A 15774-nucleotide genomic window follows, 5' to 3' on the forward strand; every position below is an offset into this window, starting at 1 on the left:
TCCATTCATATCATCATCATCATCATCATCACCCACATCTCTTTTTCCATTTAAGGACAGGGTAAGGTCCACTTCACAGGGCACACACACACACACACACACACACAAATATCATCATCATCATCCAGACTTCCTTTCCCTCCCTAGTGCAGGGTGAGGAGTAGCAACATCCTTACATCCCAAATTTACCCAATCCAATGGGCCACATTTCCATTCACTCACTATTCAAGCCCCTGGAATCCTGGCTCTATCCGATATGCCAAAAACATTCAACACGTTCTGTAGCGTCATATAAATGTATCCTACTGAGCCAATCCAAACGCTGTCACATTAAAAAGGGGTGCCAAATCCCTGATCATTAGCATCTCCTCACAATATTCATCCAGCCAGCTCGATCTCGTCAGTCCCCTAGCCTCACCGACTTCCAAACCTCTCTTCCTCACACACTCATCCACCATATCCTTCCAACTTCTTGGCCTACCTCGCCTCCTTCATCCTTCAAATTTGCTCAGATATACCTTTTTCACCACTCTATTGTTATCCATGCTCTCAACATGACCATACCACCTCACTACACACTCTTCAATTCTGGTGTCCACAGACTTCCTCACTCCACAGCTTTCACGAATCACATTATTTCATATCCTATCCACCCTCTGTACTCCACATATATTCCTCAGCAGTCCCATCTAGACTGCTCTCACTATTGATTTTTCATTTTCATGCCACACCATGGTCTCACATCCATATGTTTGAGTTGGCACCAACACTCCTTGTAAGCCTCATGTATCTGCAACACTCAAGCCTCTGTTTCTTATCTAGGCCTTCGTTGCACCAGCTACTTTCCTTCCTTGTGTCACTACTTTCCACGTCTTTTGCACATTTTCCTCTCTTTCCTACGTCTTTTACACAATTTCCTCTCTTTTTTATCACTGCATCCAGGTATTTGAGCTTTCTCACCAATTCCAGTCTCTCTCTTTTCACTGTAGCATTAAACTGGGAGTCACTTTCTCAATAACCATTACTTTACTCTTTTCTACATTTACTCCCAAGGCATGACGCTCACACACATCAGTAAAACTCTGCACTAGTCTACCAAGTTCTTGTCCGGTACTTGCAAGCAGTACTGCATCATCAGCATACAACAAATTTAAGATGTTCCATCCATCATCATTCATTACCAATGCCATCCCTCTCACCATTACTCATGTTTTTACTTCTCTCATCACCCCATCCATATATATATAATGAACCATAGGGACATCACACATCCCTGTCGAACGCCCACACCGATCGTGAACCATTCACTCAGATGCCCATTAACCCTTACACATGCTTCACTACCATCATAAAAACTCTTGACAGCACTTAGCAGCTTACCCTCTACACTGTACATGCGCAAAACTTTCCACAATCCTTCTCTGTCCACTTTGTCATATGCTTTTTCCAGATCCATGAATGCCATAAACACCCTATGGTCCTTCTCACAAGCCTTCTCTGCTATCTGTCTCACCACAAATATTTGGTCCACACATTCTCTACCACTCCTAAAGCCACCGTATTCATCACTCACTAGGACTTCTGATATCTCTCTTACTTTCTCTATAATAATTCTTCCATTCCACATTCAGTAAACTTATGCCATGATAATTTTTGCACTGACTTCGCTCACCTTCTTTTTTGTACAGGGGTACAATTATAGCCTTTTTCCACTCTGCAGGCACAGTTTCACTCATCCATGCCTTCTTACATATCTCCAACAAGCACTTCATTCCACCCTCTGCACCACACTTAAGCATCTCTGCATTCATCTTATCAACCCCAGTTGCTTTCCCATTTTTCATCTGTTTCACTGCACTCTTCACCTATGACAGTGTCACATCTCCTGGTACTGCATTCCTTTTCTGCACGCCCCCAAAACCAACCATATATATATATATATATACATCCATCCATCATCCAATCCTACATTGCCCCATGAGGAGCATATGAGCCCGGGGCTAGGCAGTTGGTCCCAACATTTAAGATGAGAGTGACCAGCCTCACTCATCCCTGAGAGGCATTACATGAGCAATCAACCCCAACCATCCCTTGGATATAAACCTTCACCAATTCAATTCGATTGGAGTGCAATAATTACCCACTAAACCACCAGGCGCCAAAATCTGGTTATATGGTTACCACCCAGCATAGTAAATGGTTTCCTGGTGCACAGGAAACCATTTGGCTTGTCACTCAGTCACCCACAGGCTGAAGGAAGTGGAAAAAATGAAGGAAAGCAAGACAGAAGAGGGAGTGTAATGTCACGTGTAGGCAGAAGGACGAGGAAAGAATGAAGGAAAGAAAGACAGAAGAGAATGGAAGGAAAGAAGGATGGAGAGGAAAGGGCAGACACCCGAGAGCAGCACTACATCGAGTGAGAGGATGGTGAGCGCCCCCACCTACCACAGACACACACATATATATACATACCTAGGACCCACAATGTCCAGTAAGTGGGGATGTCCAGAAAGTAGAGGAATTATTGTATATATATATACCACTCAGCCCAACCCCTACACCTCATTCTTTACCTCACACACAAGTACTCTCCTCAACACACTCTCACATTCCATTTGTCCCACACGGCTAAATCATCTCAGGGTACTCCACACACTTTCCAGCATATCCACATCAACACCCATAACAGTTTTGAACCTCCGTACTCACCAGGTGACTGTTTTATATTGTCTCCTAGGGCTTTGTGAGTGGGTGAGAGTGACTTTGAGGTTACATCATTTGTAGTACTGGAGTTGAGAGAGGCATTTGTTGCTATGTTTGGTGAAGCTTCAACATCTCTGTTCTTTGGTGGCCGTCCTCGTTTCTTTGGTGGTGCTCCCTAAGTACAAGAAAAATAAACAAATACTGTAAGAAAAACAACCATTCCAATGATGGATACTATACTTTATTTGTCTTGATATGTGAAGACAATTTTACTCTATTTACAGGACACTTTTTGAACAAGAACCATTCAGCATATTTTCATTAACTTCGTCACTAATTAAGTGTTCTCTACAGCTGAATAAAACTGTCTAGATACCATGAACACATATCAGTAAATGCCAATGAAGTCAAGGGCCAATTTTCACCAAGTAACATCTGTACCGTAGTTAACATTCACTGTAACATATGTCTATCTATCTATCTATCTATAGCCCGACGCCCTAATCCCGCAAAGGGTGGCCGCAGACAAAATGCCTCCAAGTCACTCTGTCACTCACCATGTGACTCCCCTCCCCCCAACTCACCCCCCCCTCCCTCATATACCTCTCAACTCCATCCCTCCACCTCATCCTCGGTCTACCCCTCCCTCTCCCTCCCTCCACCTCACCTACATACACCCTCTTAGTCAGTCTTTCATTCTCCATCCTCTCCACATGTCCAAACATATGTACTGTACTGTAATTTGATGCTGCAGAGGAGAGGGCAAACCCTAAATTTTTTACTCCATTATTAACCCCCTGGCTGTGGCGTTCCTTTTAAAAGGTCCGATCAACACTCGATGACATTCCTTTTAAAAGGTGTGATCGAGAGGCTGCAACATTCCTTTTAAAATCCACGAATCAATTTCAAAAGTTGTGCCCTGTATTTTGGCGCGAATGCTTTGTGTATTCATCTGCCCAGTTGCCAGTTCGTCCTTTTAGAATCCTCCACACCGCATCAAGCATTACATAACCACATGAGGCCAGTTTGCTTCAGGAAGTCATGGCATCAACAGGTGGTCCATTGCATTCGCCCCAGCCCTCAAATTAGCTTGGTGTTACCATGAAAAGCGGTGCTTGGGATCATATTCCACAGAAAAGGAAGCATGCACCTACAAGTGATGACGGGTTCTGTGATTCTTTTGTGGAACATACTGTAAAACCTCTGGAAAAAACGAGTGCATATCACACTCCAAGCGACGCCAACCCACCTATGTTACACCACCGTGACTTTCACACACTCGCCAACTTCTAACCCCTCTAGAAAAGTGAACAAATGCAAATATGTGATAAAGAGTATCTGTAAGTGACTAACATACAAGGAAAATGAGTGCCTGGTATAGAGAATGTAAATATCTTTAACTGAGTTCAGCATTATTTACTATTACTGAGTGATTTTTCACGGTTTAGTATCACACACCTGTATCTTATTTTATCTATCTATCTATAGACCGTCGCCCTAATCCCACAAAGGGTGGCTGCAGACAAAATGCCTCCAAGTCGCTCGTCACCCACCATTTTACTACCCTCCCCGCAACTCACTCCCCCCTCCCTCATATACCTCTCAACTCCATCCCTCCACCTCATCCTCGGTCTACCCCTCCCTCTCCCTCCCTCCACCTCACCTACATACATCCTCTTAGTCAGTCTTTCATTCTCCATTCTCTCCACATGTCCAAACCACTTCAGTGTATTTCTCCTAATCTTCTCAACCACATCCACATCCACCCCACAACGTTCCTTCACTTCTTCATTCGTCAACCTGTCCCTCCACGTCACTCCACATGCTCGTCTCAAGTAACTCATTTCCACTGCTCTCACTCTTGACTTGTTCCCCTCTTGCAAGGTCCTTGCCTCGCTTCCATACATAAGGGTAGGGATCACAATACTATCATACAGTGACTTCTTAACTTCCATACTCACCTTCCCATTTCTCATCACTGCTTTCAGTGAACCAACAACCTTCCTTCCTTGCTGTACACTTTCACGCACTTCATCCCCCAAAGTTCCATCCTTACTCATCACACTACCCAAGTACTTGAATGCACTCACATTCTCCATATCCTCACCATCCAACCTCACTGTATATTCTGTGACTTCATTCCTCTCAAACATCATAATTTTACTTTTCTTCACATTAACTTTCAGATTCCTCTTCCTAAACTATCTATCTATCTATCTATAGCCCGACGCTTTAATCCTGCAAAGGGTGGCCGCAGACAAAACTCATCCAAGTCACTCTGTCACCCACCATTTGACTTCCCCCCCCCCCCCTCATATACTGTACCTCTCAACTCCAGCCCTCCACCTCATCCTCGGTCTTCCCCTCCCTCTTCCTCCCTCCACCTCACCTACATACACCCTCTTAGTCAGTCTTTCATTCTCCATTCTCTCCACATGTCCTACACACTGTCCCAAATTCATTCACCAAACCTTACAACTCCCATTCATCTTCACTCAACAATACTGTATCATCAGCAAACAGCAACACCGGAATCTTCCACATCTCACCCTCATTCATTAGAGCCACCCCCACATCTACTGCCCTACCTTTCACCTCCTTTACAACCCCATCCATGTATATATTAACAGCCAGGGAGACATCACACAACCCTGTTTCAGTCCCACACTGAATCAAAGAACTCACTCAGCTCACCATCCACTCGCACCGTAGCCCTAGCTCCTTCGTACATGCTCTTCACAGCACTCAACAATTTCCCCTCCACTCCATATTTTCATAATACCTTCCACATACCTTGCCTATCTATTGTCATAAGCATTCTCCAAGTCTGTGACGGCAGCATAAACTTTCTTTCCCTACTCTAGATACTTCTCCACTAAACATCTTAGAACAAATATCTGATCTACACACCCTTTTCCCCTCCTAAATCCCCCTTGTTCTTCTCCAACTAGATCCTCTGTCATATGCCTAACCCTATCAATGAGTATTCTACCATATATTTTTCCAGTCACACTAAGAAGGCAAATACCCCTATGGTTACCACATACTTCTCTCTCCCCTTTTCCTTTGTATAAAGGAACAATTATACCTGATTTCCAGTCCTCTGGAATCTTTCCCTCTTCCCAAGCCAATCTACACAACTTCCATATCCACACCACAATCTCACCCCCATACCTAAGCATTTCACCACACACTCCATCAATGCCTGGGGCCTTTCCCATCTTGATCTTCTTTTATTGCTTCCACTACTTCCGGCCTACTGATCTCTTCTTCCCTCCTCTTATCTCTTCTTCTCCCAGCCATTCCCCAACCACTTATACTCACACTGCACTCACTCTCTACATTCAACAAATCCTCAAAGTGCTCCTGCCATCTCCTCAATTTCTCTCTCTTCTCCACCAACAATCTATTATTCCTATCTTTCACTCCCCTACTATTTCCCCTTTCACACTGCCTTACTTTCTTTACCTCCTTCCAAAACAATTTCTTACTCTCCCTCCATTTCACACTCAGATTCCTCCCAAATTCTTCATCCACTTTCTGCTTACTCTTCTTCACCAATCTCTTCACCTCCCTTCTCCTGCTCACATATACCTCTTGCTTCTCTCTCTCATCTTCTCCCCTACCTCTACTCACTAACCATTCACTATATGCCTTCTTCTTTTGTTCCACAGCCGTTTCACCTCATCATTCCACCATGCTGTCCCTTGCACACCCCTGCATCTCCTCCTCACTCCACAAACCACCTCACAAGCTGCGCCTATCTCTGCCGTGAATATCTTACATATGTCTTCCACCCCTTCCATCTGCTCATACCTTCCCAATCTTTCTTCCACTATGCTCTTATATAATGTTTGTAAATAATGATTTTGAAGTGGTAAGTGAACTACTCAAGATAATGCAAAAGAAAGTGATGCGTATAGCGGTGCATGGTCGGGAAATGAAGTGTGGTGAGCGGCGGTGTGGGAGGTGGTGCGTGACAGACAGCTACAGCAACACAAAAAAACATCAAAAATGGTGTCGCTTGCACCTTTCTCTACAGCATCACAGGAGCATCTGAACATTCACTAATGTGATCATAAGTACAAAAAAAAGTTTCGTGCTCTTGCTCATGTTTTATTTTTATTTTTCATCTTGTGTATTAATATGAAAATTACTGCATTAAAATGGGTGGCGTTTGTGCAGTGTGGTGGTGGCGAGCGGCAGTGTGGGTGATGGTGCACGACACAACAGCTACAACAATTTGGAAGGGGGGGTGTTGCTTCCACCTTTCTCTATGGCATCATAGGAGCATCTACACATTTACTGATGTGCTCATAGGTAAGAAGAAAGGTTTTGGTTTCTTGTGCTTTTTTTTTTTTTTATCTTGTGTATTAATATGAAAATTATTTCACTGAAAATGGGTAACTTTTGTATGGATTGCTGCAACAGCGGTATCACTCTCACCATATTAACTGCAGTCAAGGGGTTAAAATATCTATCTATCTATCTATCTATAGCCCGACGCCCTAATCCCGCAAAGGGTGGCCGCAGACAAAACGCCTCCAAGTCACTCTGTCACCCACCATTTGACTCCCCTCCCCCAACTCACCCCCCTCCCTCATATACCTCTCAACTCCATCCCTCCACCTCATCCTCGGTCTACCCCTCCCTCTCCCTCCCTCCACCTCACCTACATACACCCTCTTAGTCAGTCTTTCATTCTCCATCCTCTCCACATGTCCAAACCACCTCAGTGTATTTCTCCTAATCTTTTCAACCACATCCACATCTACCCCACAACGTTCCTTCACTTCTTCATTCGTCAACCTGTCCCTCCATGTCACTCCACATGCTCCTCTCAAGTAACTCAAGGGTTAAAATACATAATGGAAATTAACTGTGATCTATCAATTTCATTACTAAATGCACTATACAATTCCTATCCTTTCAGATGTTTTAAAACTCATAATCATAAGTTAGGGAATTGCCTACATATTCCTTAGAATTTAATCTGAATAATACAGTCAAATGTATCATTTAAGCCATGATTAATATTTCTCTTCACTGAACAAAATTTGTCGTGTTAGCATACCATAAGTAACAATCCTACATGTACCAAGAGCAAAGAAAAGATTCTTCGAGATACCCTGTGAAGCCTCTGCCTACCAAGATTTCTCTCTACTGAACAAAATAATTTGATGTCAGCATGAAACAAAAGACCTGCACCAACCATGGCAGTAATAACAGTAACAGTAGCAGCCGCAGCCCCAGGTTCATGTGAAACACTAACCTGGTGGACTGCAGGCAAAGGATACCCTTTTCCAGCAGTCCACCATCCTGTTTTTGGGGGTATGGAGGGGGTTGAGGGATGTTTGTATAGCTGGGAAGAGGAGTTCAATTCATTTTATTTTTAAAGGCTCCATCATGCTTGCATGAGTCGGCCTTGGCTACCTAATGGTGGCTCTCCACAATGCTTGATCTCTGGCAGATTCCCTATTCTGTCCCTTATCCCTGAAGTCACGCTCAATGACCTCGTCCCAGGTCTTTTTCAGTCAACCTCTCTCAACTCTACCCCTACTGTTGACACTTCTCACTTTCTGCACCCAGTTATCACCCTCCATCCTCTCCACATGCCCAAACCATCACAACACCAATACACTCCAGTCCCATCCTACCTCTCAACTCTTCCATCGTAAACCTAGCCCCCCCCCCAGACCTCACACTCAAGGACACACTGCATATCCACCTAATCATTGTCATTTCGTATTACTGAGCCTGCAAATATGCTCTTTCTTTACTGTCCTAGTTTCACTACCAAACAGCATCACACTCCTAACACATGCCGCATACAAATATCCCTTAGCACAGAGGGAAAGCTCTTTCAATGTCAGGAGAGACAACAGCTCCCTGAACTTCTTCCAACCACTCCTCACTCTACCCAGATTGCTAGTTCCAGCCCCTCCTCCAACACATAACATGCCTTCCAAACAACAAAAATCTTCTACACACCCAGGAGATTCACCGGCAAGATCGATCCTTTCGTGCCTGACAATCTCCTCCTGCTCTCCCCTACACACCTCATACATGAAATCACATTATCTCGCAGTGTACCTAATATCATTACATTTCTTATTATTTCCTTTCGCTTTTAGGCTCCAACGTGTTTGCATGCGTTGGCCTTGGTTACTTCACGGCGGCTCTCCATGCTGCTCGATCAATGGCAGCCTCCCTAAGGTCACACTGAATGACCTCATCCCACGTCTTTTTTGGTCTACCCCTTGCAACTCCACCCCCAATATTAACGTTTCTCACTTCCTGCACCCAATTATCATCCCCCATCCTCTCCACATGCCCAAACACCTCCATCTACCTCTCCTCATCACAACACCAATACACTCCAGTCTCATCCTACCTCTCAAGTCTACCTCGTAAACCCAGTGCCCCCAGGCATTGCATTCAGGGATGCACTGCACATCCACCTAATCACTGTCATTTCTGTACGTTTGAGCCTACGAATATCCTCTTCCTTAACTGCCTAGGTCTCACTACCATACAGCATTACACTCCTTACACATTATTACCAACTACAGCCAAATACAAGAAATACAGTTGAACCATTAAAAAATGTAAAATGAAAATATATTCTAGCCATCCTTCTGACTCAGGCCCTTACAAAACAGACTAAAAGCAGTGTTAGTATTGGTAGTTACAGTGGGTGTTGCTGGTTCTGGCTTGATGGTTGGTTCATCAGCACCAGGGAGGGATGGTCTCTTCTTGACTGGAGCAGCTGGTGGAGAACCCGGTGGACTTTTGACAATGGTACTTAGTTTGCTGGAAAGATCTTTAGAGTCTGAAAAACAAGATCAGTATATTTACAATTAATTCTTCTTTCATCATTTGGAAAGAATGAGAGATTAACTAGGAGAGTAAGCATGTATGAGGTGGATGGGGGGAGAGGGAGAGTGAGGATGACATGGAGGGATGGGGTGGAAAAGTATTTGAGAAAGGTGTGAATTGGAGAAAGGGCAGTCTGATGGTGAAGGACAGGGTAATATAGAGGCAATGTACTTGTAGCCATATCTGGGATTAAAGTATCTGGCTACACATATATATACAGACAGCTCTAATTTACAGTTAATTCACTTGAATGGTGTTTCATCACTAACTCCTTCAATCCACAGACATTTTCTGGTTTATATTTGCTATTTCTATCTATCTATAGCCCGACGCCCTAATCCCGCAAAGGGTGGCCGCAGACAAAACGCCTCCAAGTCACTCTGTCACCCACTATTCGACTACCCTCCCCCCAACTCACCCCCCCCTCCCTCATATACCTCTCAACTCCATCCCTCCACCTCATCCTCGGTCTACCCCTCCCTCTCCCTCCCTCCACCTCACCTACATACACCCTCTTAGTCAGTCTTTCATTCTCCATTCTCTCCACATGTCCAAACCACCTCAGTGTATTTCTCCTAATCTTTTCAACCACATCCACATCTACCCCACAACGTTCCTTCACTTCTTCATTCGTCAACCTGTCCCTCCACGTCACTCCACATGCTCCTCTCAAGTAACTCATTTCCACTGCTCTCACTCTTGACTTGTTCCCCTCTTGCAATGTCCATGCCTCACTTCCATACGTCAGGGTAGGGATTACAATACCATCATGCAGTGACTTCTTAACTTCCATACTCACCTCCCTATTTCTCATCACTGCTTTCAGTGTACCGACAATTTTCTTCCCTGCTGTACCCTTTCACGTACTTCATCCCCCAAAGTTCCATCCTTACTCATCACACTACCCAAGTACTTGAATGCACTCACATTCTCCATATCCTCACCATCCAACCTCACTGCACACTCTGTGACTTCATTCCTCTCAAACACCATAACTTTACTTTTGTTTACATTAACTTTCAGCTTCCTCCTCCTACACACTGTCCCAAATTCATTCACCAAACCTTGCAACTCCCATTCATCTTCACTCAACAATACTGTATCATCAGCAAACAGCAACACCAGAAGCTTCCAAATCTCACCCTCATTCATTAGGGCCACCCCAACATCCACTGCCCTACCTTGTACTTCCTTTACAACCCCATCCATATATATATTAAACAGCCATGGAGACATTACACACCCCTGTTTCAGTCCCACATTGAGATCAAAGAACTCACTCAGCTCACCATCCACTCGCACCGTAGCCCTAGCTCCCTCGTACATACTCTTCACAGCACTCAACAATTTCCCCTCCACTCCATATATTCTTAATACCTTCCACATACCTTGCCTATCTATTCTGTCATAAGCTTTCTCCAAGTCCATGAAGGCAGCATACACTTTCCTTCCCTTCTCTAGATACTTCTCCACTAAACATCTTAGAACAAATATCTGATCTACACACCCTTTTCCCTTCCTAAAGCCCCCTTGTTCTTCTCTGACTAGCTCCTCTGTCATATGCCTAACCCTATCAATGAGTATTCTACCATATATTTTACCAGTCACACTAAGAAGGCAAATACCCCTATGGTTACCACATACTTCTCTCTCCCTTTTTCCTTTGTACAGAGGAACAATTATACCTGATTTCCAGTCCTCTGGAACCCTTCCCTCTTCCCAAGCCAATCTACACAACTTCCATATCCACTCCACAACAATCTCACCTCCATACCTAAGCATTTCACCACACACTCCATCAATTCCTGGGGCCTTTCCCAGCTTAATCTTCTTCATCGCTTCCACTACTTCCGACCTACTGATCTCTTCCTCCCTCCTCTCATCTCTCCTTCTCCCAGCCATTCCCCAACCACTTATACTCACACTGCTCTCACTCTCTACATTCAACAAATCCTCAAAGTGCTCCTTCTAACTCCTCAATTTCTCTCTCTTCTCCACCAACAATCTATTATTCCTATCTTTCACTCCCCTACTATTTCCCCTTTCACACTGCCTTACTTTCTTTACCTCCTTCCAAAACAATTTCTTACTCTCCCTCCATTTCACACTCAGATTCCTCCCAAACTCTTCATCCACTTTCTTCTTACTCTCCTTCACCAGTCTCTTAACCTCCCTTCTCCAGCTCACATATACCTCTCTCTTCTCTCTCTCATCTTCTCCCCTACCTCTACTCGCCAACCATTCACCATATGCCTTCTTCTTTTGTTCCACAGCTCGTTTCACCTCATCATTCCACCATGCTGTCCCTTGCACACCCTTGCATCTCCTCCTCACTCCACAAACCGCCTCACACGCTGCGCTTATCTCTTCCGTGAATATCTTACATACGTCTTCCACCCCTTCCATCTGCTCTAGCTCATACCTTCCCAATCTTTCTTCCACTATGCTCTTATACTGTGTCCTTTTCTCACTATCTTGCAATTTCTCCACTCTTCTCACAGGAGCTGCTTCCTCCTGTCTTCCCCTTCGCCTCCTCAACCACTTTCTTTGCAGCTCTACCTTGGCCATCACTAAGTGATGGTCCGAGACTCCATTCCCCCACCCTCTCCACACCCTTGCATCCAACACTTGTCTTCTCATTCGCTCATCCACACACACGTAGTCTATCATTGCCTTTCATTCAACAAGTTCACCATCCATCCTCCTCATTACTCTCCATGTATACCGGTGGATCATCTTATGACGAAAGTAGGTGTTGGCTATTGCCAACCCCTTACCAGCACAGATGTCCACCAAAGCACTACCATTCCCATCTACTTCAGCTGGCACACCCCACTGACCAACCACTCCATCCACTCGTACATTCCCAACTTTGCCATTCATGTCTCCAATCAACAGCACTCTCTCGCTCCTCTCAAACTTGTCCATACATGCTTCTACTCTCGCCCAAAACTCATCTTTTACTCTTGCCACTTGATCCTCTGTTGGAGCATACACACATACAATCGCCCATGCTTGTATACCTACTTTGATCCTCACCCATACAATCCTTGCACCCACTGTTCCATACTCTCTTATATTCTCCTTCCATTTCTTGCTTATCATCAGACATACTCCCTCTCTTGCCCTCTCATTCTCACTGACTCCCGCACATATACCTACACCGTATTCCCATTCTCTCATCCTTTCACCTTTCCATTTAGTTTCAGTCAATCCACATATATTCACTTTTGCATCCTCAAGCACCTGGACAATCTCTCTCTCTTTCACTTCATCATTCACTCCTCTCACATTCCACGTTCCTACTCTCAGAATGTCCTTTGTCCGTTCCTTAGTCGTCAACGTATGGTCCGTCCGGGTCCGAGGCGCTTTATTTGCTTTTTTAGTTAGTTCTTTTTACGGGGTGGGGCACTAACCCACCACCAACCCTTTTGCTATTTCATTTCATTTAATTTTGTTTTGTTTATAAAGGCCCCAACATGCTTGCATGCATTGGCCATGGTCACCTAATGGTAGCTCTCCACGCTTCTCAATCTCTGGCGGACTCCCTATTCAGTTCCCTATCCCAGAGATCACACTTTATGACCTTGTCCCAAGTCTTTTTCCGGTCTGCCTCTCACAATCCTATGCCAAACGTTAACCCTTTGAAATTCAAATGACGTGTTTTAGCGTCATTTCAAATCCAACCTCAGAGATTCCGATGACTCGTTTATTCATCATTTTAAGATACTTTTGAAAAATATTCACAATAAATTGCGTCTATGCGTCACAACAAAGAGACTCGTGCATGATGTCGTGCGATGCTTGCTCAGTGCATGGCAGGCAGTAATTTTGTAGTTCTGCATGGTTTAAACCAGATTTATATATCTTTTTCTTGCTGAATATTTTCTATGGCAAGGTATAAAATTTTTGGTTTTCACCTAACTTCCACTCGTCATTTTGACTTTTTATTTCCATTGTCGGGCCCTGCTACGGATGTCACTGATTGCGCTGTGCAATTGATCCTCACGTGGTGTGGTGCAGTGAGGATCTGCCTTTCTCCCCTTGGGGCTAAGATGCGAATGAATGTGTGTGTGTGGATAAGTAAACTGGGAGTATGTCAGCCTGTCTCGGCTACCTCCCTTTCTTTGGGTGAAGCAGCCTAGGAATATAGATAGATTTTCTGTTTTCCTCTCTTGAAAATACTAAGATAATGTACAACTACTCAGCTTCAAAATAACACCACAACCAGCATCCTACCATAAAACGTGTACTTACACTGACTGATCAAAGAAAACGATTGCGAAGAGAATATTGGGCCAGGACTCATAAGACTGCTGTGCATCTTTTTCCTTTTGCTTTACCGAGCAATAAAATTCAGAAATAACCATAATCCATAAATCACTGAAAAGGTAATTTATTGTAGTTCTGCACGGTTTAAACCAAATTTAAATATCTTCATTAGTTTTTTGTTGCCGAACATTTTTCTATGACGAGGAATAAAATGTCTGGTTTTCGCCTAACTTCAACTTGTCATTTTGACTTTTTATTTCCTTTGTTTCCTTTTTTGAACATACTACGATAAAGTACAACTATTCAGCTTCAAAATAACACCACAATCAGCATCGTAACATAAAAAGTGTATTTATAATGACCGATCAAAGAAAATGATCGCGAAGTGAATATGTGGCCGAGACTCATAAAAAATTATGCATTTTCTTCCTTTCGCTTTACCCCACAATAAAATGCTGAAATAACCATAATCTATATATCATTGTAAAGGTAATTTATTGTATTTTTGCAAGGTTTAAACCAGATTTATATATCTTCATCACTTTTTTTTTTTTGTTAAATATTTTTGTACTGCAAAGTATAAAATTTTTGGTTTTCGCTTAACTTCAACTCATCATTTTGACTTTTTATTTTCTTTGTTTTCCTTTTTTGATATACCACTATAAGTACAACTACAGGCAAGTCCCAGTTAATGAGCAACTGCTTAACAAGAATTTGCAAATACGAGGTCCTGAAATATGCACCACTGCCTGTTTAATGAGCAGGTAAAATCCCCCCAAATCTCAACTTATAGAATTGATACGAGAGTTGCGCCGTAGCTGTCATGTATTTCATGTGTATTAACTCTTTATTCCTGTTTAAAATTGTCTGTCACAGGTGTTGGTGGTTGGTGGAGGTTACTTGGCTGGTTGTTCACCCCATCCCTATTTTACCTATAATTTATGTTATTCTTCTTATATTAATGCTATTTCTATATTTCAGGTGTATTACCCTCTTGTATTAACTCCTTATTCCAGCTTAAAATGATCAGAAAATCAGTTTTGGTGGTTTGGGGGGAGGTTGCTTGGAGGCCTTGCTCCCTAACCTTACTTTTCCCAAAAGTTCTTCACTTCGTTTAACGAGAATTTGGCTAATGAGCAAAATCCTTGCTTCCAATTAGCTCACAAGTTCAGGATCTGCCTGTATTCAGCATTAAAATGACACCAAAACCAACATTCTGTCATGAAAAATGTATTTACAGAGAATGATCAAAGAATAATATTCTGGCACAAAGTTGTAGACCAGTGCAAGAGCGGCTGACTCTTGCACAGACATAATCTGCCTTGCCCAGAAATCTGATAGGGTTAACACTTCTCTCTTTCTGCACCCAACTGTCATCCCCCATCCTCTCCACATGCCCACATTTTATTAATCTCAGGAGAGACTGTGACAGGAATGATTACATATAGCATTCGATAGCCCAGTCACTATGGACACCTCCCTATAGCTGAATAATACTGTCTGGTGTTGGCCTAATAAAATGAAAAATAAGTTATCTGAATGAAGGGCTTACACTGGTGATGAATCAGCACCATCTCTTCACTTAAACTTCTTTATGAATCACTAGAAAATTGTCCCAAAATAAAAATGAGCATGTTCTTGTAACTTTAACCCACTTAGTCATGATTCAGTAGGATGTCTTACTCAAAGCTGTTTCCCTTTAAGTAGCATTTTCCCTATATACGTCATAAACTTTAGCCTATGCGACGACTTAACCTCCTTAGTCATGATCCAGAAGCACGTCTCAACGGTTTCCAACATATGTCATTGAATTCGTGTGATGAACGACTGCAATTAACCCTTCAATCCAAGAGATGTTCTTTGTTTTTCTTGCTACTGCCTGACAATTTTATATAACCTATGAAAGACAACACAAACCAT

The 15774-nt window shown here is 43.2% G+C and overlaps 1 protein-coding gene across 1 annotated transcript in view; it reads right to left on the bottom strand.

Annotated features, from left to right (window-relative positions):
• The window catches only part of LOC145416343 (uncharacterized), an 81846-nt gene that overhangs the window by 30981 nt on the left and 35091 nt on the right, over positions 1 to 15774 (bottom strand). The window contains exons 7-8 of the mRNA XM_080285342.1: positions 9396 to 9535; positions 2710 to 2878 (exon numbers count right to left, since the gene is read on the bottom strand). Of these exons, the coding sequence (XP_080141468.1) occupies positions 2710 to 2878; positions 9396 to 9535 (309 nt within the window). The remainder of the gene's footprint in view (positions 1 to 2709; positions 2879 to 9395; positions 9536 to 15774) is intronic.

The sequence above is a fragment of the Coenobita brevimanus genome, chromosome 105 (assembly GCF_032717465.1).
Source record: "Coenobita brevimanus isolate Jiangsu-jjx chromosome 105, ASM3271746v2, whole genome shotgun sequence".
NCBI classification, from domain to species: Eukaryota; Metazoa; Arthropoda; class Malacostraca; order Decapoda; family Coenobitidae; genus Coenobita; species Coenobita brevimanus.